This window comes from Pseudopipra pipra, chromosome W, assembly GCF_036250125.1.
Source record: "Pseudopipra pipra isolate bDixPip1 chromosome W, bDixPip1.hap1, whole genome shotgun sequence".
NCBI classification, from domain to species: Eukaryota; Metazoa; Chordata; class Aves; order Passeriformes; family Pipridae; genus Pseudopipra; species Pseudopipra pipra.
Window position 1 is genome coordinate 17,569,601 of NC_087580.1, and position 23,156 is coordinate 17,592,756.

The 23,156-nt window shown below is 56.8% G+C and overlaps 1 protein-coding gene and 1 long non-coding RNA gene across 2 annotated transcripts; both read right to left on the reverse strand.

Moving 5' to 3' along the window:
• Positions 1-2,703: 2,703 nt before the first annotated feature.
• On the reverse strand, positions 2,704-6,981 carry LOC135406463 (uncharacterized). Its single transcript, XR_010426267.1, has 3 exons — positions 6,205-6,981; positions 5,838-5,950; positions 2,704-5,471 (listed from the first exon to the last, which is right to left on the reverse strand). It is a non-coding gene; the product is annotated as an uncharacterized LOC135406463 (long non-coding RNA).
• A 730-nt stretch (positions 6,982-7,711) lies between these two features.
• Positions 7,712-17,415, reverse strand: LOC135404886 (serine/threonine-protein kinase pim-1-like; the record flags this gene model as incomplete). Its single annotated transcript, XM_064639614.1, has 5 exons — positions 17,381-17,415; positions 9,315-9,885; positions 9,096-9,146; positions 8,524-8,890; positions 7,712-7,884 (listed from the first exon to the last, which is right to left on the reverse strand). Coding segments are annotated over exons 1-5 (1,197 nt in total), but the record flags the coding sequence as incomplete, so codon positions are not given.
• Positions 17,416-23,156: the final 5,741 nt, after the last annotated feature.

Consider the following 23,156-nt stretch of genomic DNA (forward strand, 5'->3'; position numbering starts at 1 on the left):
ACCACTCTCTAAACACAGGAAGATAAAGATCACATTTTGCTCACAATCAGACATAAGATTTGATTAAGGAACACATACAAATATCATTCACTAATGAGCTGAGACTCACAGATCTCACTAATAAGCACATTTATTTTGTTCAGGGGCAGGTACATGGGGAGTCTTTCCACACTACATCTTTGACCAACAAACATACACAGTTTTAGCTAAGGAGCAAATACAGGGATAAACAGACTGTTAGGTTGGAAGGTTCATCTAGAGCTCAGCTTTGGCTCAGGGCCTGTTGTTCAGCCTCAGCACTTCAGTGACAGCCACACAGGGCTTTACATGACACACACAGTTTCCAGATTCATTAGATATTCTCCCTTACTTAAGACATAGATGTTACTTTGCTTTACACAATCACCCCCCCTATTGCAAGTCCTTAGTTGGTCCTTTGGGGTCTCCTTCAGGGCTCTCTGGTGGGTTTTTTGGCATCTGGTGCCCCCCAAAGTTGAGGTGTCCACTTCTTGACCTCGGTTCTGAGCAGACACAGTGTCATTACCTTTCACCACAAAGACTGGAACGTTTGGGTTTGATCTTCTCTGGGCCCACAGAGCTCAGCTTCCATCCTGTTTGCTTAGTTACATCCCTGATCCAATTCTCCAGGACCTCTCCAAGATTACAGTTCTCCTTCCTTGGCCATAGAGAAATGTTGGGAGCAGTCTTCTATATCCCACATCAAATCCCCCTTTTTTCAGACTAAGCTCCTGAAGGGATGGAGTGTCTTAGGAGCTTTATTTCATTTTACAGCTCAAGGCATTAGAACAGCTACAGCACTGAATCCTGATGCAAGCTGAAATACAAATGCCCTTCCAGCTTTGGGGCAACCCTTCACAGGTGTTATTTCCACACACCAATCCCACCCCGTTCCTTTGGGGACCGGCCAAGGATCAGTCATTTCCCCAGCAGGAAGGGTTTGAGGACATTGGGGTGATTTCCCACAAACGGGCCACTCTCATTAACACAATCCACTTGTCCTGTTCCTTTAGTGGGGGTTACAGCTTTGGACACAGGCAGGATTGTCAGAGGTGGTGGGGGGTACTTGCACACTGACTGCTGGTCTACTTTTTGGGGAACACAAGTGCTCACCCAGTGACCAGGAATCATTTCTGCCAGAACAGGGAAGGCAGAAATGGTGAATGGCTTCCTTGTCTTTTCAGGTAAAGGAGTGCACACCCAGCAATCCCTTGGAGGCAACACTTGGGTCACGTTTGAGACTGAAAGGAGATGTAAATTTTGCTCCCAAGTCAAGACCCAATTAACTATTGTCAGGAGAGCCAAAGCAGACTTAAGCATTTGGTTTCTTCTCAGACAACCTCTCAATTACCCAAGGGGCTCTGGCCTTTGGAATTCTGCAATAATGCATCCCTGATTTGACTTGCTGTACCACTTCTACAATCAAGTGAGCTCCTCTGTCTGATGACATTCCCAAATGTACCTCGAATCCAGGGATTCTTGGATTCAACAGTATTCCACTCACTTCCCCAGCCCAGTTGGTGTGACAAGGAACAGCCTCTGGCCACCCAGAGAAGGTATCCCCCAAGACCAGGAGATCTTTACACCCCCATTTTCTGGGCAATTCAGTCACATCCATCTGCCAACATTCACCTGCAGCATTTCTACATTTTCCATCACCTGTTCCCACTCCAGTGGCAGGGTTTGGATTATTTCTCTTCCACACACCACACTGCTGACTCACTGCTTGTACAGCTGGGGTCAGTTTTGGACCAAGAACCCACTTGGACAAATGTTACAGTGCAGAAACAAATACAAACACAAAACAAGGATCAGTGGAGAAAACAAAGCCAGAGACCAAATGGGGGAACACCAAATAACCCACCCAAAGAGCTGGAAGATCCACATGTCTTAGAGGGACAGGATTCCCCTAAAGAATGCCTTATTATCCAATGGGATCTTCCCCCATCCCAGACCAGTCCAGGGATCTGTGGTCTTCTCCAGGAAAGTCCTGGGGCCGGCGTGAAGATCCAGAGATCCCTCGGATCCACGGGAGATCAGGCAGAGGGTCCCATCTGGGGCCAGAAATGGTGCCCAAAAGCAGCAGAAAGCAAGTCCTTAACCCCAGCTGGGAGGTGTTAAGAAGCAGGCATTCTTTAGGGCAGCGTGCTGGACGCCTGCAGGAGAGTTCTTCTAATCCAGCCTGCTCAGGGACACAGGCAGGGCTTGGGATTACACCCACTGATTCCAGAGGCATTGGATATTCCCCCTTACTGAACACATGTCCATTACTGTGCTTTACACAGTCACACCCCTATTGCAAGTCCCTACTTGGTCATTTGGGGTCTTCTCTGGGGGTCTCTGGTGGGTTTTTTGGCATCTGGTGCCCCCCAAAGCTCAGGTGTCTGCTTCTTGACCTCGGTTCTCAGCATCACTGCTTTTCCCCACAGAGACCGTCATGTTTGGTTTGATCTTCTCTGGGTCCCCAGAGCTCAGCTCACATCCTGTTTGCTTGAGTTCCAGCCCTGATCCAATTCTCCAGGACTTCTCTAAGATTCTGTTGTTCCTTATTTGGCCAGAGCAGAATCTTGGGAGCAATGTTCTACTTCTCCCAAACCAAGGCTCCCCCTGCACCAGCCACTGCCAAACAAGGCCAGACATCGACTGCCATGGCCTCCACCACTCTCCAGATACAGAAAGATCAGATTTTGCTCACAATCAGACATCTTTTGTTAAGGAACAGATACAAACAGGATTCACTGATGAGCCCAGACTAACAGATCTTCCTAAGAAGCACACCTGTTTGGTTCAGGAGCAGATACACAGGTGGAGTCCCATCCCACCACATTTGTACCAACAAATAGACCCAGTTTTAGCTCAGGAGCAGATACGTGGAGACACAGCCCATTAGGTTGGAAGGTTCATCTAGAGCTCAGCTTTGGCTCAGGGGCTGTTGTTCAGCCTCAGCACTTCAGTGACAGCCACACAGGGCTTTACATTACACACACAGTTTCCAGATTCCTTACAGAGTCTTGCTTACTTAATACAGACACTTGTGGGCAACACTTGGATCACCTTTGGCACTAAAAAGACATGTAAATTTTCCTCCCACGTCAACAGTGTTTGAACTGTTGTCAGAAGAGCAAAACAAGAGTGAAGCATTTTGTTTCTGCAGTCAAGTGGGAACCTCTGTCTGATGACATTCCCAAAGGCATCCCAAATACAGGGAGGATTGCACTGAACAGGATTGCAGTCTCTTTCCCAACCTGCTTAGTGCAACAAGGAACAGCCTCTGGCCACCCAGAGAAGGTATCCCCCAAGACCAGGAGATCTTTACACCCCCCTTGTCTGGGCAATTCAGTCACATCCATCTGCCAACATTCACCTGCAGCATTTCTGCATTTTCCATCACCTGTTCCCACTCCAGTGGCAGGGTTTGGATTATTTCTCTTCCACACACCACACTGCTGACTCACTGCTTGTACAACTGGGGTCAGTTTTGGACCAAGAACCCACTTGTGCAAATGTTTCAATAATTTGCTTCACTCCAAGGAATCCCCTCATGTTCCCCATCCACCAGGTCACAGGAGATTGGCTCAGGGACTATTATTTGCCCACTTGGGGGAACTGCCCAGCCTCCTGGAGCAAAGTTTGCTCTAAGGTTTCAAGGAGTTGACAATCCTTAGCACTAGACTCATTTTCTTCTACTGGGAGAAGGATCTCTGTCAGGATCTCTGACCTGGTGGTGGGGAGTTCTGTGCATCCAGAGAATTGTTTTCCATGCCGGACAAAGCTGCCCCCACTGGGAAACAATTCCCAACCAGGACTTTCCAAGGGGTTGTCTCCTAAGTCAGCTCTGCCCCAATACACTTCTCCTCTAGTCTGGAAGCAATCCCGCTCTGGGCTTCCTTTGCTGGGGCTGGGGCAGTTGACAGGTTGCTTCTTTCCTTCCTGGCCCAGCCTCCCTTGTCCTTGGAGAATTCCAAAGCCCACGGAGGCTCCTGGGCTCTGGACTACTTGCACTTTGTGTTTGGGATACCCCATATCCACTCAGCCCAAGGAAATTCCACAGGGCCACAGTCTGACCCCAACGTTGCTGCTCAGCATCAGTGGCATCAAAAGATCATCCCCACACTGCAATAAGGCTCCAAGAGGGTGGGTTTGGACTTCTCCATTCCTCCAGTCCCTTTGCCAATTGAGTTCCAAATATTGGGGCCTATTTTTAAACCCCTGCAAGAGGACCACCAAAGTCAGATGGGTTTTCCTCCCCGGCTTTGCATTTTCCCATTGGAAAGCAAAAAGCTCTTGACTTTCCCAACTCAAAGGGAGACACAAAAAGGCAGTTTTCAAACCTAATGCTGTGAAACATATTAAACCCTCATTTAGGGGAGTTAGCAAAGTGTAAGGATTCACTATGACTGCTTGTATATCTTCTACTCTGTTCTTTACAGCTCTAAGGTCTTGGACTAACTGGCATAGCCTTCCATTTGCCTGCTTGACTGGCAAAACTGGAGCATTCCATTTAGATTCACCTTCTTTTCACAAGCAAAATTTCATCAATTGTTCTACAAAGGGTGAGAATCCCTTACAACTTTCTATTTGCAAAGGACATTGCTTTGGCCTCACCAACCCCACTCCAGGTTTCTCTGGAATTCTCACGGGTTCTGCTCTCTTGGATCATGGAGGCACCTCTCCAGCCCATCCTGTTGGAACCACTGCATCCCCAAGTGATGGTGGCAGATGGATTACTTCTGCTTTGAGAGACTCTCATGCAAAACTAGAAACTTCCACAGAATTAGGCTCTGCAATAATAACCTATATTGGACCATTTTTCAATTGGATTGTGGCATTTCATTTTGCCAAGAGATCTCTCCCAAGCAGAGGCTTTGGGGAATTGGGGAAATACAAAAACTGGGGAGCCAACCACTGTTTTCCCAATTTCAAAGCCACAGCATTAAAAATGGCCCAGTTTCCCAATTCCCTGGCACACCAGACAATTGTTCTAGAATTGTCCCTTGAGTTTCATTTCCCTGGATTTAACACAGAGGAACAAGTTCCCACAGCCACAAACAATTGTGCTTAGCTTGGCTGGAACCAGATGTTCTGATGGGGAAGAATCCTCTGGTGCCCCCTCAGTCGTCTTCAGTGATGCCACGAGAGGGTTCGGAGGGTTCTGAAGTTTCAGTTGCGGACAATCCCATTTCCAGTGTCCATCTTTCTTACAGGATGCACAGGGACTGATCCCAAGTCTCCTGGGGGGATGTTTGAAGCAGGCTGCCCACGCTCTTATCCTCTTCCTCTCCCTGGGGCACCATTTCCTCAGGGATTTCTTCCAGAACTGCAACTCCAACCTCCAACAATGTCCCCAAATTAGACTGATCTTGTCCCTCAGCTGGATTTTCCTTTCCGGGCTCACACCAAGGGCTCTGAGGGCGCTGCATTCACACCACAATCTTTCTGCCCTTTCACACGTTCTGCAAAGGGAAAAACACAGCACCAGACATAACCTCCTTCCACTTCTGTTCCCCTTCTCAAACAGCATCAACTGCAACAATGGATTCTAATTCAGTGTTCCAGAACAGCCACCCATTGATTCCAACACTCCATTAAATTCTCCCTGGGAGAATTTACAAGTACAGAACAATAGTGATTGATAAAACAAAGCCAAAGACCAAATTCCAGAATTCCAAAGAACCCACCCAAAGGGCTGGAAGATCCACAGGTCTCAGATGAGCAGGATTCCCAAAATACCAAAGAACCCCCAGTGCACTGAAAGATCCATACGTTTGACATGGGCAGGATTCCCCAAAAGAATGCCTTGTTATCCACTGGGATCTTACCTGTGTCCCAGACTGGGCTGGGGATCTGTGCTCTTCTGCAGCAAAGTCCTGGTGCTGGCGTGAAGATCCAGAGATCCCTCGGATCCGCGGGAGATCAGGCAGAGGTGTCCTGTCTGGGGGCCAAAAATGATACCCAAAAGCTGCTGAGATACAGCTCGAGCAAGCTGAAAACTAAACTGTCATTTGGGGTCATCCCAGATCGATTGGATTTCAGCAATTACTCAACACAGGTGCCACCTCCTCCAGCCAAGCCCAGGAGATCAACCTCCTCAGCAGCTGCAAGAGCGGGATGTTCATGTGCCTGCTGCCATCTCCCCAAAGCCATTATCCCACTCCTGCTGACAAGATGGGCAAGAGGAGCATCTACCTCACAAGATCTGCTGCCGCAAGAAGAGCGTGTCCCAAAGGATGTCCTCAGCCTTCTCAGAGGGGACGTCAGATCCTCTCCAGGGATGGTCCCAGCCCTTCCCAACCCGGACTGGGCACCAGCTCCAACTCTTCCCTGGAAAACAAACAACAAATTCATGAACAGAGATTACAAACCAAAAGTGGAAACAAGAAAAAAAGGTAAAATGTTAACCTTCTGTCAGGGTTCTGAGGAAGGCCCAAGCCCTGCAGGCCAAAGGAAAACCCCCCCTCCTCCAGCTGAGGAAAACCCAGGCCTTCTCCCTGCCCTGCTGCACTGGCCCAAAGAAAGGCTCCTAAGCCAAGGCAGCCCAAGCCTTTCCTGGCCTGCAGCCCAAAGCAGCTGGTGTTCTGCAGCCCCGCCTTTGCTCCCCCCACGGGGGTTTGTTTTTGGCAGGCTGGCTGCCCCTGCCCCAGCCCCGCCCAGCAAAGGGGCAGTGGCAGAGGCTGGGGGCAGAGCCGGGCTCCCCTTTCACAGCCAGCCCAGAGCACCCGCCCGCCCTCCTGCCAAGAAGCAGCTTGGCAGCCGGCTGAAGAATTCCTCAGGTTCCCCATCAGCAAAGGGGGAACCTTCGGTGCCCAGCCAGGCTGAGCAATGCCCGTGTCCGGGAGCACCCCCTGGGTGTGGACTCATCTGCAAACGGCGTGTGGAGCACGGCTTGGAGGAAGGGGCCAGAATCAAAGTCCATCCTCTTCAGCTCGCCGGCGTCCAGGTCAGCTGAGAGCTTGTCATCCCTGACATCGTCCTTGATGTCTCCAGCAGCAGGCCCACCCGGCACAGCTTCTGCAGAGGCCCCTTCTCCTTCCCTGGGGGCCAGACCAGGCTGTCAGCGTTCTGCCGAGGGCCCAGCTGTCTGTGAAGCGGGACGAGCAAAACCAGGTTGGATGGTGGCCACCAGCACTTGGGAGACCGGGTCTGCAGCCCAGCTCCAGCACAAAGAGGGGCGTGTTCCCGTGGGATGACCCCCCCCCAGTGCTACAGGCTGACAAAAAAGTCTGGTTTCCTTTGGTTCTTATTGCCAAGAGATGTGTGGAGGTGTTACCTGCCAGGCCCCTGGATCAAAGGGAGCACGTGGATCTCTCCCGTCTTCTAGGGCCGGGGAATGTCCTGCACCCAAGGATGGCACAACAGGTCTTCCAGTGCTGGCCTGTCCGAGGGGCGGATGGACAAACACCACCTGATAAGGTGCTGGCAGCCTGGGGGGAAAATGGCCAGTCAGTTGGAGAAGGATCCTGTCCCCTCTGTCCCACTGTCCACGTGCCCAGGCTGTGCTGGCTGTGCTCAGAGCTGTGCCCAAACTTCTCCATCGATTCTCCCTTTTGGAGGAGAGCAGGATGGCAGGACACAGGCCACCTCCTCCAGCCACCCATGGGACACAAACAGCTTCAAGAGCGGCGTCCTCGTGAGCCCGCTGCCCTCTCCCAACACCGTTATTCCCCCCGTGCCACAAAGATTGGTATCTACCTGGAGAGACCCGTGCTGGGAACGGGAGCTGGGCCCAGATGGTGTTGGGGCCTTTGCGGAAAGGGTGCTTCCCGCAGACCATCTGGTAGAGCAGGATGCCCAGGGACCAGATGGTCGCCTCCTCGCCGTGGTAGCGCTTGAGGTAGATCCACTCTGGCGGGCTGTATGACAGTGTTCCTACGGAATACAGACGCAGTTCAGCAGGTGGATGCTGCCTGCTCCCAGAGCCTCACCCCAGCAGCCCTGGCAATGTGGGGCCTGCCCCAGTGGCACACGCTGTGACCCACTGCCTTCTCGCCGGCCCCTGACTCTTGGTTACAAACTCTGGGTTGGAGAAGAAGCCGCTGGTGTCCAAGAGGGCAGCGGAAGCCCTGGCAAGGCCCAACCATTTCATGCAAGGGAAAAACCCACCCAGTGGTGGGGAAAAGCCGTGCCTTCTCCCCGCCCCACTGCACTGCCCCCAACAATTCATCATAAGCCAAGGCAAACAAGGCGAGCAGAGCAGCCCAAGCCCTTCCTCGCCTGCACACCAAGCCAGCTGGTGCACAGTTCTGACCCCTTTCTCTGCTACCCTCACGGGGGTTTTGGTCAGGCTGGCTCCCCCCTGCCCCAGACCCAGCCCGGGACAGGGTGGGTGGCACAGGCTGTCGCCAAGGCCGGGGCCTGTCTCACAGTAACCCCCAGCCCCATCCAAAAGCAACTTGGCTGAAGAACTAATCCTGTTCCCCCTCGGCCAAAGGGGCAATCTCCACTGCCACACCCGGGCATGGCCATGCGATGCCCGGCACCAGGAGCATCCCCCGGCTGTGGGCTCACCTGCAAACTGGGTGTAGACCGTGTCCTTAAGGAAGGTGCCACATCCAAAGTCCAGGAGCTTGGCCTCGCCGCTGGCCAGGTGGAGGAGGATGTTCTGGGGCTTGATGTCCCGGTGCAGGACGCCGCAGCTGGTGCAGTGCCGCACGGCCTGCAGCACCTGGCGGAACAGCCCCCACGCCATCTCCTCCGGCAGGAACCCCCACGCCCTCAGTAAGCGAGAGAGGTCCTGAGACGGCTCCGGATGCTCCATCACCAACAGGAACCCGTTGGGGAGCTCGAACCACTCCAGGAGCTGGATGACCCCAGGGAAGCCATTGGACACCTTGTCCAGCAGCACGATCTCCAGGGGGGCCCGGGTGCCGTCAGGCTGCGGGGGGACCACGGGGTCGTCAGTGGGGCTGATGCCGTGCCTGCCTGCCTGCTCCCCCTCGGCCAGCCCTGGATGCTCCCCGTCCCCCACCGAGCCCACGCCCACTCTCCCTCCAGGTGTCCCGGCGGCTTCCACCCTGCCGGGCCTCGGCTCGTCCCCGCCCGTCCCGCCCCGCTTTCTGCCGCTGGCCCCGCTCGCTCACCAGCTCGCCCCAGCGCCGGATGCCATCCCGGGACACGGCTTTGATGGCCACCTGCAAGCCGAGGGGAAGGGCGGGTTGAGCTCGCCGCCCGTCCCGCCCTCCTCCTCCTCCTCCTCCTCCTCCTCCTCCTCCTCCTCCTCCTCCTCCTCCTCCTCCTCCTCCTCCTCCTCCTCCTCCTCCTCCTTCTCCTCCTCCTCCTCCTCCTCCTGCTGCACTCACCGGGGCTCCGTCCGCCAGGCAGGTCCCCGCGTAGACGCGGCCGAAGCCGCCGCTGCCCAGCAGCGAATGCAGCCGGTAGCGCTCGTGCAGCGGCTCCTTGGCCTTCGGTGCGGGCGAGACGTGGCCGTCAGCGCTGGGGCCGGGGCCCGGCACGGCCCCCGAGCGCCCCTCAAGCGGCCCGGGCCGGGCTTCCCCAGCCGCAGCGGGCAGCGGCGGCTCGCTGCCGGCGGCCGGGCTGGCGAGCGGCGGAGCTCTGGCCGGGGAAGCCGCCGAGGAGGCGGCAGCGGCCGCGGCGCCCGCGGCCCCCGCCGGCCCCGGCAGGCGCCGGGCTCGAGCCAGGCGGAGCCAAGGGGCGGCGAGGCCGAGCCCGTCCCACAGCCAGCCCCACAGGAGCGCCCAGCAGCGCCACAACCGGCGCGCCGGGAGCCGGGCGAGGGCGAGACCGCGCCGGGCCGCCCAGGGCCGGGGACGGGGCGGCCCCGCCCGGCACAGGGGAACGGCCGGGGCCATGGCCCGGGCCGGCAAGGGGAGGGGACACCGGGAACGGGACAGGGACAGCGGGAGTGGGACACTGGCACAGGGACACCGGCAATGGGACACCGGCACAGGGACACTGGGACAGCGGGACACCGGGAGAGGGAGAGGAGGACGAAGAGCTCGAGCAAGGAGAGCCCGAACAAGAGTCAGAGCGAGAGCGCGTCGCTACAGTCGCTGCTGCTGCCGCTGCTGCTGCCGAAGCGCAGGGGCCGTTGGTCCGTTGGTCCGTTTGTCCGTTCCCCGTTGGCCCCCGCGAGCCCCGGGGGCAGCCCCGGCCGCTCCGCTCCCAACCAGCCCCGGCCGCAGTCACGGAGCTCCCCTTCCTCCCGCCCCCACGCCAAGACCACGGCCTTTTGGAGCTGCTTCACTTTAGTTCAACTTCTTGGCTGCCAAGTTTGCAACTTCCCGCCGCTGCTCGGACCCCATCCCGCCCGCTCGGCCCGCGCTGCTGTCGCTTCCTCCCAGGCCAGCCGGGCTCGGCACTTGCCCCTCAACTTTGGCAAGGGCTTTGCTCAGTGAGGAGCCCCGGCACGTCCGGCCAGCGCCAGGCAGAGCCAGCCCCGGGGGAGGGCAGAGCAGGAGCATCGGCAGGGGAAATGCAGCCCTTTGGGGTCAGCGCTGCTCCCCGACCACACCAGGGCTCTTCCTGTTTTCCTGCCTGGTTTGAGGGAAAATCGGCGGCTGCAGAGAGGATTAAGCAGAAGAGAATTAGAAGACTCTTCTTGCTGCCCTTTGGATGCCAGTCCCTCCTAAGAAATGCAGGCTTAATTTGGAATGGACACGATGGAGCAGCTTTTTCAGCACCCAATATTTAACAGCTGCCTTTCAGGGGACAATGGGAAAAGGGGGGAGAACGGGAGAAAAGGGGGGCTGGGACCTCCAAAGTGAGCGAGGAGGGGGCTGAGACTGTGAAACCGAGCAGGGCATAGGGGAAGAAACACCCCCAAACCGAGTTGGGGGGGAGCTGGGGACGGTGGGGATGATGGGAAAGGGGTGGGAGAGGGGAGAAAAGGGGTGTTGGACAGTGGGCAGGGGGACAGAGGGCAGGGGGTTCCCACATGGGTCTCCCCTGCCCCCCATCACTTGAGCCCTGGAGCGGTTCCCTGGGGCTCTGGGAGGGGGTAGATCCGCCCTGGGAATGTCCACTGCTTCTGTAAAACTTTGTGTGCTTGCTCTGGTGACGATTGCCCACAGGTGCCCAACCCCCCTGTCCGTCCCTGGGGGGCTGATGGGGGGACTCCCCCACCCAGGAACTGGTGCTGCAGCAGCTGTGGGGCAGAGGGGGGTGGGAAAGGGGGGTCCGGGGTGGCCCCCTGAGCTCCCAACCTGCTGGGGGGGCACCCCCTGACCTGTGTCCCTGCACACCCAGGGCTGTTCCAGGTCCTGGGAAAAGCTGAGTGAACGGCCCCGACCGGGAGAGGTTCCTGCCCGGGTACATCTCCAACTGGGAGCAGCTCAGGCACTTCAGCAGAGATTTGGGCACCTGGGGGGGACACCCCGTGTGGGGAGACCCAGGCCAGGCACTGGAACAGCCAAGGGGAGTTCCTGGAGAACAGACAGGATCAGGGGACATGAACTGCTGGCACAACTACGACAATGTGGCCCTGTTTGCCCGGCCTGGGAACCCCCATTTTTGGGGTAATCTCCCCAAATCCTCCCAAATATTCCCCTGAATCCCCAAATGCCTTCAAGTCCCAGTAAAATGGTGGGGCTTTAGATGTCTTTGTTGAATGTCTTTGTTTTAAATTCAACAAATCAGCTCTTCCCACTGAATTTCCCAGGTCAGTTTGTGACCCCATGGATGTTTCTCCCACTGTGTTCACCCAGGTGCCTGTGGGGAACCAGGAGGATGTGGAGACCACCAGCCAGGTGTCTTCCCAATGTGGGAAGACATCACTTCTCCAGTGGGTGATGGAGTTGGAGCAGCAGACAAAGCTCTTCCCACAGTGGAGGCACCTTTAGGGCTTCCCTTACTGGTGGGTCTGTTGGTGTGAGGTCAAGGCAGAGCTCTGGCTGAAGCTCTTCCCAAACTCCCCACACTTGTAGGGCCTCTCCCCGCTGTGGATGTGCCGGTGGCTGACGAGGTGGGAGTTCTGGTTGAAGCCCTTCCCACAGTGGGTGCAGAGGAAGAGCCTCTCCCCTGTGTGTGTCCTTTCATGCAGGAGGAGATTCCCGCTGGTCTGAAACCTCTTCTTGCATTCCAAGCTCTTGTAGGGCCGTTCTCCAGTGTGGGTGCGCTGGTGGCAGATCAGGTTGGAGCTGCAGATGAAGCTCTTCCCACATTCCCCACACATGTAGGGCCATTCCCCGGTGTGGGTGCGCTGGTGGCAGATCAGGTGGGAGCTCTGGCTGAAGCTCTTCCAACAGTCCAAGCACTTGAAGGGCTTTTTCCTGGTGTGAGGCTGCTCATGGACATCCAGGTCAGGGCTCTGGCTCAAGCTCTCGTTGCCTTCCTGGCGCAGGGTGGGTCTTTCCTCCTCAGAGCACCCTGGGCTGGCTTTGGAGACCCTCCTCCTGGGGTACCTTCGTGGCTTTCCCTCCCCGCTGCCTTCCTGCGCCGTGGAGCCCTTCAAAACGGCCTCTCCCACCAGGCTCTGCCGGGGGGATTTGTCCTCCGGGCTCTCCGTCCTCAGCTCGGGGCCTGGGGCAGGAGGGAAGAAGGACAGGGAGGGGATTTGCCTCCGGCCCACAGGGAAGGCCAAGGACATCCCCCCAACTCCGGCCCCGGCAGGACGGCGGCAGCAGCGGGGTTGTCCTGCAGCCGGGGGCGATGCTCAGCTGGGAGATACAGGACAAGACAGGGGCAAAGGGGCACTGACTTCCTCCTCACCTGCCTGGGGGTCCTGGGGCATCTTCCTCTTCCTCGCAGCCTCCTCCTCTATTCGGCCAAGGTTTGGGAAGGAGAAATCCTGCTGTGTGGGGAAAAACAAAGGATGAGTGCTTTGGCTGGGGGTTCCTCCTGCCCAAGGCCATCTCTAGATGTTACTGGGCGGCTTCTGGCCAAGAAAACCTCCAAACCACCAAGATTCAGCCCTAAACAACCCTCTCAGCAGTGGAGTTCCCCCTCGCTGGTCCATCCACTTTGGGGTTCTGGGGTCCCTCCTGGGTGGGCTGCTGGAGGTCTCACATGTATTGGGGAACCCCCTCTCCAGGGTTCCCGCCCTCTCTGGGCTGCCGGAGATCCCGGGAATCCCAGGGGTCCTTCCTTTATGGGCTCCTCACTTTGCCATTCTGGGGATCCCCCTTCTCTGGGCTGCTGGGGGTCCCGGGGGTCCCGGGGGCTCCCCTCTCCGGGGTCCCTTTTAGGGTGGTCGGGGGGTTTCGGGGTCCCAGGGTCCCTTCTCCCCTGACTCTCGCCTTCGGGGTGCTGGCGATCCCAAGGTGTCCAGCCCTCTCTCCAGGCTGCCGGGGGTCCCGGCTCCCCCCACAGCCCTCGCTGCTCCCCCCTCCTCTCCAGACTGCCGGGAGTTCCCCCTCTCCGGGCCCCCGTTTCAGATTCCAACCCCCGCCTGTCCCAGGGGTCCCCAAAGCCGGTGGGTTTGTCCCGTGTCCCCCCCACTCCCCGCCGGTATCCGGCGACCGCCACGTGGCTCCGGGGACCCAACATCCCCCTGCTCATCGTCGGGGCTGTGCCGGGAACCCACCCCGGGACCCCCAAAAAACACCTCCCGGGGATCCCCAATATCCCCCCAAGGGGCATTTGCGGCTCAGCTTTGGGGTCCTGCAAGACCCAAACATCCCCCTCAAGATATTTGGGGCGAGCTCCCCCTCCCCGGTCACCTGCGGGATGCGGGGGGCGATGCTCCCGGGACGCGGGGGCTGCGGATACAGCGGGCCGTGCATCCACGTGCGTTCTTTCTCCTCCTCCTCCTTCCCCTCCTTCCCGTCCCCCTCCTCCTCTCCCTCCTTCTCTTTCTCCTCCCCTCCTATTCCCACTCCTCCCATTCCCGTGGGAGCTGGGGCAGGTCGGGATGGGGCAGCGCTGGGCTCTTGGCCGCTCCCGCCCGCACTCGGCCCCCGCCGCAGCCGCCACGGCCGGGACGGCGCGGGGGGGCCCGGCCTGGGCACCCCCCACCTCCCCTTTGCCCAAATTCCCGTCCCGGGGGCGCTGGGGCCGAGGGGGGACCCTGGGGGGGTCCGGGGGGAGCGCTGGGCGCTGCGGGTCTGGCTGGCAACTGATGAGTCATCAGCGCTGCGCGCTCGGATTGGCTGAGCTCTGCTTTGGGGGTGGGGCTGCAGGAAAGGGGGTTCTTTGCAGGGAAGACATTTGGAGCTGGAAGGACTCCAAAGCTGAGCCGCAAATGCCCCTGGGGGGGATGGTGGGGGGTCCGCGGGAGGTGATTTGGTTTTGGGGGTGTCCCGGTGGCGGTTCCCGGCAGAGCCCCGGCGGTGGGCGGGGGGATGCGGGGTCCCCCCCGCGGTGGGGGTTGGTCTTGTTGGAAATGATCCAACTTGCCCAAAATTTTCGTCAGTGGCAGCAGCTGACCGGGTTTCTTTTCACGGGCTCTTGTCGCTTTGATCTTTAAAGCACCCAAACTTGGAGTTTCTCTGCACTGGCTCTGATGAGCTTCCATAAACAAAGCCCGAGGGAGCTGAAGATTGGACATCTGGGATCTTAAATTCATGGTCCTTCAAGGACCTGTTGGAGGAACCAGAAGGTCCAGAGGGGATTAACAAAGACATTTCAGCCTAAGAGTTGGAGACTCTGTGTCTGACGAGGAGTGCTAAGAGGACCAAAGAAGGTGGACCAAATTAGCCAGTTAAGGATAGACTACTAATTAGAGTCTTAATTAATGAAGAGAATTCATTAGTTCATTAATTGGGGTAAATTAGAAGCAATGAACATGAATTTGTTTGTTTGTTCAAATGTAGAAATGTGTGAAAAGTCTGGAAAGGGACAGGTGGGGCTGGAATGATTGGCTCCCTGTCTCTGGGAGCCAGAACAAAGCAGTGCCTGGCTCACCAACACTTCCCAGGGGCGTTGGAGGGTTTCATTTCTTCCCAACGATTTTCAGGGACAATTCTTGGTGAGCCAGGTGGGACAATGCTGTCGACCCTCCAGGGATTCCGGGACCCTGAGGACTCCAGCGAGCAGTGAAAATATTCTTCTGGGAGATCTCAGTCCCTGGATCTGGTGAGTTCAAAGCAAGATCCCTGGAATTTTATTAAGGCATTGCTGAGCATAGAAAAGGTATACCTAAGCATCCTAGAAATGGAGCTCTAGAACAGAATAGAATAGAATTGGGTTGGGAAAGTGATGCTAGAACTGTAAAAGGAGGAGTGTGATATTTGGCTTATGAGAAGAAATCCCTACTGACTGAGTGAAAGGGGTGGGTTCCAGGCCCCAGGTGTGGTTCAGGGGGTGGGTTCCAGGCCCCAGGTGTGGGTCAGGGGGTGGGTTCCAGGCCCCAGGTGTGGGTCAGGGGGTGGGTTCCAGGCCCCAGGTGTGGGTCAGGGGGTGGGTTCCAGGCCCCAGGTGTGGTTCAGGGGGTGGGTTCCAGGCCCCAGGTGTGGGTCAGGGGGTGGGTTCCAGGCCCCAGGTGTGGTTCAGGGAGTGGGTTCCAGGCCCCCGTGTGCTTTGCCCACAGATCAGTCACACACAGAGCTCTTGCCCATAGAGCTGCTTTGGGGAGGGCTTTGCTCAGGGAACTGTGTTTGTCAAACCCAATGGTCAGTGCTGGAGAAAGTGAAGTGTTTGGGGAGTGTGTGTTACTGGGAGTGTGTGTTATAGTATTAGAATCCTGTCTGACTCGGGGATGCCCATAATAGATATAAAAAAGAAAAAATTCACTTGCTGTAAGTGTTAAATGCAGTAGTTTGTTCTTGGGTGCATTTTAAAGCATTTGGTGCACATTAAATATTTGAAGGAAGGTAAATTGCCACAGCAGCTGTTAAGCTGGGATTGTGTGTTCAGAGCATTCTTTAGTGTCAGCTTTAGTGTTTGCAGGGGTTGGATTTGTGTTAATTGTGCAGATCTTCAATTAGTGATTAGTGAATTAGAGATTCAGTTTGTGGATTATAATACGGTTTTTCAGTTGCTGTTGTTTTGTCAGAGAAAAGAGAAGTGAACTGAAATCTCTAGATTTGTTCTTTGAACTGAGCAATAGTCAGGGTTTGGGAAGGTGTGGTTTGATGCCAGGGAGCAGCAGCAGCTGGTGAGGTTCCTCCAGCTGCAGGGGAAGGAGGCAGAAATGGTCCCAGTGAGAGAGGAGCAGAGGAAAGGATTTGGGTTTGGAAAGCTTTGGAGGGTTTAGTGTGAGAGCAGGGATTTGGAATGTGCGTGGGGAAGGGACAAACAGGAGCTGCCACAGCCTGGACTCCCCCCAGGGCTCCCGGCCAGGCAGGAAGGCTCCTGCCCTTGGAAGGTGTGTGGGGGCCCGGAGGTGTCATCCCCAGCTGAACCTCTGCTCCATGGACACTGGGGAGGGAGAACATGGATTTCTTGGGAGATCCTGGAGTGGCGTGTTGGGTTTGAAAGAGGAGGAAAGGACAATTTAGTCAGAAACGATTCCTGTTGTTGGTGGCATAGGGCAAAAGGAAAATGGGCCTTTCTTTCAACCATTAAAATTTGGAATTGGTAAATGGGTGTTGGCCCTTCAGTTTCTTTATGTGCCTGACTGTGCTGTACCATTCCTAGGCAAGAGATGGATTTAGTGAGTTAAATGACATTTGAAAAAGGGAAAATCCAAGTTAGTGGGTGCAGCTGCTCTGTCATTCCTGGGTTTTGGTGTCATTGTGTCACTCAGGGGTCCTGAGGAGGGTGAAGCCCTTCTGTGCAGGACATGGAGATGGTCCCTGGCTTGTCCAAATGCATTAAATGCTGCTGCTGAAGGAGCCCCCCCAGTGATTTTATCTGCATTAAACCCCTGGAGCCCACAGGCACCTACTCCTGCCTGGACAGTAACCAGGAGCTTCCTTGGACTGGTGTCCCCCAGGAAGGACGTTTTCCCCCCTGTTTCTGAGGCTTTGAATAGTCTTTGATCAATAAATATTTCTCCATGTGATTTCTCCTTGTGGTGTCTTCTTGAAGCCTGAAGCAAGCAGAGGAGGGGATGCCAAAGATCCGCCCTCCCCTCTCTATTGTCACTCTGCACCCCCCAGGCCCTTCCTCTGCAGTGTCCTGTCTCCCTGGACATCCCCCCTGGAACTTGTGCCCTTCCCTGCTGCCACGGGTGGGCACACCCCCCATCCCAGTCATGTTCCCAAGCACTGCCAGGGCCACCTGGGTGACCAGCAGGACATGAGTGGGGGTGGCTTGTGAGGGAGTCCCCAAAGGCTCCCTGTCCCCAGAGAGCAGAGCCACGGGGACCAGGGCAGGTCCCCCAGCAGGTCCCACTGCAAATGGCCCAGTTTGTGCTCCAGGGAGGAGGTTTTATCACAAGCAGGGGTTTCCAGGGCTGCCTCGTGCGCAGACACCTGGGGGCCATTTTGTTTGGAAAGCTGAGGAGCCATTTTGTGGTCAGGGACTGGTGGGCTGCTTGTGGTTCTGCTTAAAGTTCCTGATTGCTGCTGCTTACAGTCCTGCCTACCTGCTGCTCCACACAGCTCTGTTGGGGTTGCCCATTGCTGCTCATTGTTGCCTACTGCTCCTGACAGTTCTGCTTCCTCACTGCTGCAGTGCCAAGGTGAGCCAGGAAGAACGTGAGGTGGTGGGAGCAGCCTGGGCTCACTGCCAAGGGACCGTGCGGCCGGGGCAGGGAAACAACCTGACAGGGGGATGGGGACAACCAAGGGACTGCAGCAGAAAGCAAAGATGGCCTGTGAAGGAAGAAAAGAGCGAGGCCTGGCATGGGAGGAGCGAGGGAGTGGTTCTGCAAATCGAAGGGTCTTAAAAGGGCTCGTCCCTCCCATCCTGGGGGTGCTGGAACCTGGTCACGAGTTGGGTGCACCCAACGCTGTTAATAAAGTTCTTTGTTTCACTTATTTGGCCATCTCCGAAATTTTAATGAGAGCTATTTCTCCCAGGGCAGGAGAACACACCTTAGTGCCCCCTCACATACATGTGGTGTGAGTGAGAACAGCCCAGGGCAGAAACACCCACCTGCCCGGGGGCCCCAGCAGTGGGTCAGCACCAGGCTGCAAACAGGGCAGGGCAAAACTTGGCCCTGCAGACCCCACAACCGAGGCCAAAGAGAGACCAGCCAGGCCACCACCCCCAGCCCAGCCTATTGCACCTCCGGCCACAAGAGTGGGGACCAAAGCTGTGCTTCTCCTTCCTCCTCTGCACCCAGGAGCCACAGCCCGGGGCACGATCCTGCCCCCAGCAGCACAGACTGCCAGGTCCCTGAGCCCCTGGGGCAGGAGCTCCTCGGGGTGCAGCCCCTGGGCCCTGCAGCACCACAACCTCCTGTAGGGCTGCCCCTGCCTGGGCTCCAACTGCCCAGCACGAGGGAAACCAGGAGCCAGAGAGCAGAGCTGGGGGCCTGCAGAACATCAGCATTCCCTGCCCTGCACAGCCAGGACAGTTTTCCAGAGCTCACTTAAAACAGCCCCTCCAGAACTTTCAGGGTGTTCCACAGGGCCCAGTCAGTCCCAGGATGATCCCAGTCAGTCCCAGGATGATCCCAGTCACTCCTGGTCTCTCCCAGTATATCCCAGTTGCCCCCAGCTGCCCCCCCACCCCGAGCTGCCGTCGGACGCCGCCCCCCAAGATGCTGACGGGGGTCGGGGGCTCCGTGCTGGGGTTCCTCTGCCTGGGCCTGCATGGAATGAAGGGGCCAAGGTGACACTGCAGGGCCTCCTGGAACCAAAGAACCCTGAGACATTTGGGAACCTCCTGCAATCAAGGGACAATTGGGAGCCTGCAGGGCCTCCTGGAAAAAAGGGACCCTGAGACACTGTGGAAACTCCTGGAATCCAGGGGCCTTTGTGACATGGGGGCCTCATGGAACCAAAGGAACCTGGAAACATTTGGGAAGTTGTGGAATCAAGGGACCATTGTGACACTGCAGGGCCTGATGGAATTACAGGCACACTGGGACACTGTGGCAGGACATTCCCCCCTGGAATGGGACCAAGACAATGCCCTATTTGCAAATGTATCAGTGCTGAGCTGAGAGGGGCCCAGGCCAGGCCAGGAGATGTTGGAACCAGTCTGGGTTCAACCCTGAATTAACATCCTGATGGTGAGGCAACCCCTGGAGTCCAAGGGCTGTCAGTCCATCACTTTATACTATAAAGTTCCAGTCCCCTTTCCCAGGGGCAGGTTCTTCCAACATAACCCCTCTTGGGGTGTATGGTTGGAGATTCCCCCCTTGGCTGGGGAACCCCCCCAAGGTCAGTCCTCGAGGGTGAGCAAAAGAGATCTCCCCAGGAGCCTTGGCCTGCGGGAATTATCAAATGTCTACTTAATAGTTATTAATTTTTTGCCAGTTTTAGTATAATTCCTTCAATTATATTGTACTTATCCTGTACTACTGGTAGTTTTAGTGTTTATATTGTGTAGTAAATAATTCTGATTAAAATTTTTTGTCTGTTCATCTGTGATAATGATGAGTTCATTTTATATCAATATATCTGATTTTCCATCATTAAAACCTGCAGGACAAAAGTGGTTCAATCACAGCTCTGTAATTCCTTAAATTCCAACCCTTGGCATAATCCAGGACTGAGATTGGATCCAGCCGCCCCCAGGCTCCTCTCTGAGCAGGAGTTTAGAAAGCCAGGGAGTCCTTTCTGCACCTCGGGACTCAAGGGCAGGACTTCTTTAATGAACTTTGTCTAAGCCTTCCACTCCCCCCGGCAACAGGGGATGACAGGGAAAAGGGAGGGGAAAGGGGAGAAAAGGTGGGAAAAGGGGGTGAGACCCCTTCAGCTGAGCGGTTGAGGGGGTGGGACCCCCAGAGCAGAGCACGGGGAAGCTGTGGTTTGATGGGATGATCAGAAAGGGGTGGGAGAGAAGGGAAAAGGGGTGGGATCCCCAAAACTGAGTGTGAGGGGGGTTGCGACCCCCAGCCTAAGTGGGAGGGGTTGGGAGCCCCTGGCTGAGCACGGAGGGTCTGGAAATTGGGGGGACGTTGGGAAAGAGGAGGGAGAGGGGGGAAGAGGGAGGTGGGACAGAAGGTCGAGGGGTCCCTTTGTGTCCCCCATCACATGAGGCTTGGAGGGATTCCCTGGAGCTCAGGGGGGTTGGATCCACACTGGGGGAGTCCCTGTCCATCCCTGGGGGTCTGATGGGACACGTCACAAGACCCTGCCCTTAAAAGCTGGGGCTTTTCTCGTATAAAGTGCTGGACTGTCAGTCAGGTGTGTCCAGGCTGTGCCAGCCCAGCAGCCTTGGAGAAGTTCTCAGGGGTGTCACCTGTTTGTTCCTTTGCCCGGGGATTTTCCCAGCTCTGCCACATCTTCCCCTCTCTCTCAGGATGTTTCCCTTTGGAATTGAGGAGTCAGGCTGGTTTCAGCATTATTCAACCCAAAAGCAGCGTGACTCCCCTTCTTCATTTCCTGCCGGGGGTTTTGCAAACAGGGCCTTGTTGGAGTTGTTTTACCCCATTCCAGGCAGAGCATCCTGCTACAGGACCCCCATGGGACCCCCTACGCCCTGTCTCACCCTTTCCCTCACTGTCCCACCTGTTTCTCACCCTCCCTGCAATCCCCTGCTCCCCCCACAGCTCGGTTTGGGGGTGGCCCCCTCCCCCACCCTGCTCAGTTCAAGGTCTCAGCCCCTTCTCACTCACTTTGACGATGCAAAGCGTCCCTTTTCCCCCCTCTCCCACCCCTTTCCCGTCAGACCCCCAAACTCCAGCTGCCCCAGTTGCTCCCACTAAATCTGGGAGTCCTACCTCCCCCTTTCTCTCAGTTTTGTGGGTCCCACCCCCCTCCTTCTCCATTTGGGGACCCCAGCTGTTCCGATCCGCTTCGATGCAGAGGGGAACCAGGTTCTAAAACACTCCCATAAGCCAGGTTAAGGCACAAACGAGGCCAGATGCTGGATCCCAAAACGAGAATTCAACTTTGTTTTGGAACACAAAAGAGCAGAGAGAAAGAAGGGAGATAGGGCAGTGGGACAAGCTAAGGGGAACTGTTAAAAGCACAGGACAGGAGTTAGCAGCACCAGGAAGTGCCGCTGCCTTGCAAGCTGGTAGATCTCTGCTGGGCTTCTGCCCTGGTCGCCTTGTAGCCTCCGAGGAACGAACCCAACCCGCAGGGGAAGGGGGTGGCAGCAGCTCCCGCAGCAGTCCTGCAACAGCTCCCCACAGTCCCCGGGCACGGCCTTAAATCCCCTCGCCGTGGGACCCCTGGATGCCCCCTGGCCCGTTCACCAGGATCCAAGCAAAGGTCTCCTGGCACCGAGATGGGCCCCGAGTGTCCCTTGGCTGGTTCCCCGGTCTCCAAGCGAGATCCGCCGGGCACACCTTCTCCCATTTTTTGATTGTCACAAGTTTTTCTCTTGTTTGCTCCTCTGCCTGCCTCTGCTGGCCTGCTGGGTGCCTCCTGGGGCTTTTGCAAGGAGCTCGGCTCCTGCAGCAGCCCGGCTGTGGCACCAAGGCTTTGGAACTCTGCTAAGGGAAAAGGTGAAGTTGCTGTTGGGCCAATGTTCCACTGCTACTGCTAAGGGAAAATGTGAAGCTGCGGTGGATGGGGAGGATGTGGAGTTGCCCTGGAACTGGTCCAGTTGAATTAAAGTGCAGGTTGAAGGGTCGGTGCTGTTGCTAAGAGAGCAGCCCTGTTGCCAGGGAGCAGCCAATGGGGAGCTGCCCAGAGGCAGCCAATGGGGAAGCTGCGTGGTGGCGCAAAGGGCCAGCCAATGGGAGAGTGCGATGGAGCCAAGTGTAGCCAATAGCCAGCCAATGGGACCCCGAGCGGACGGGCAGCCAATGAGGAGCTGTGGCCGGGAAGGTGCTGAGGGACTGCGCATGCTCTGGGCCAGTCCCCATGGGGGGCTTTTCCCAATTGTCCCCTGTTCAACTCACTTCAGCCTCCAACCCTGATAATTCCTGGCATCCCCCTGTCACTGCAGAGATCCACGTGGGTTCTGCACTTGACCGCCCTGGGGCAGGGGGTGAGCAGGGCATAACCAAGCTCAGGTGTGGACACCTGACATTTCTGGGGGTACCTAGAAGAGAAGCTTTGGGCAAGGTGACTGTGGTTAAACCTGTCTGGCCATCCAGGGACAGCCAAGTTGCTCTCTCACTTTCCCTCCTCAGTCAGACAAGAGGAGAAAAGCAGGTGAAGAAATCCTTGGTCAACAGAAAGGGAGATTAACTGGAGAGAGGAAAGCAAAAAGCAAAGGCCACGTGCAGAAACCAAGAAAACCCCTGGGAGGCAAGAATTCAGTCCATGGAGAGGTTTCCTTGGAAGACAAATGTATTAATGAAGGACATCCACGTCTGCCCCCTGCCCACCTTCCTTTCTGCCTTCCTTTCTCTCAGTGTATTGCTGATCATGCCATCCCATGGAATGGAATATCCCTTGGGTCAGTCCAGCCCAGCCGTCCCAGCCATGTCCCCTGTGAAACACTTGCCCAGCAGAGCCCATTGGGTGGGGGTGGTTGCAGAGACGCTTCCTGCGGGGCCAGCACTGCCCAGGGACAGCCAAAGCCTTGGGCTGGGACCAACAGCGCTGCAGCCACGAGCACCAACCCAGCAGGACAGGGGCTGCTCTGGGCAAAGGGAACTGCAGCCCAGCCACAGCCAGGGCAGGGCTGCTCAGGGGGCTCTGCCAGCCTCTGGTATTCTGGGACTCAATGAAGTTTTTCCTTGGAGAGCTCTTTGAAGGCCCAAGTGAGAGAGAGGCAGAAGTGCAGCTGTCAAATGCAGCAGGATAAACACAGCAGTTCCTGTGAGGAACATTTCTGCCCTCAATCTGGGGAAGGGCCTGTGAGGTCCCTTCTCTCTGCAGGAGCTGATGGCTCAGCCCGTGACTCAGGGCTGGGCCAGGGGCTCTCCAGCTGCCCCTGCCCTGGCCTGTGACAGCCCAGCACAAGGCCCCTGGCTGGCACAGGCCCTGGGAGATCCCCTGTGCCTGAGGGCCTGGGCTCCCTCCAGCAACGGGGCTTCTCTTTGGGCTGCCCCGTCCCTCGTGCTGAGCGCAGGATGGGACAGCAGCAGGCACAGCTGGGCCCTGTCTGTGCCCGCAGCTGAAAGGAGCAGCCTGGGCACAGCACGGGGAGGCTGCTGCTGGCAGGGCACAGCAAAGGGCCCGGGCAGGCTGGGCACTGGCACCCCCTTGTCCTTCCCTCAGCGTCACCCCCCCAAGGCAGTGCCCCCGGCAGAGCCCTGAGCCAGGCGGGAGGGACAGGATCTGCCTTCCCCGGGCTGGGGGTCAGGGCTGGGCCTTTCTGCTGCCTCCAACCAAGCCAGGCTG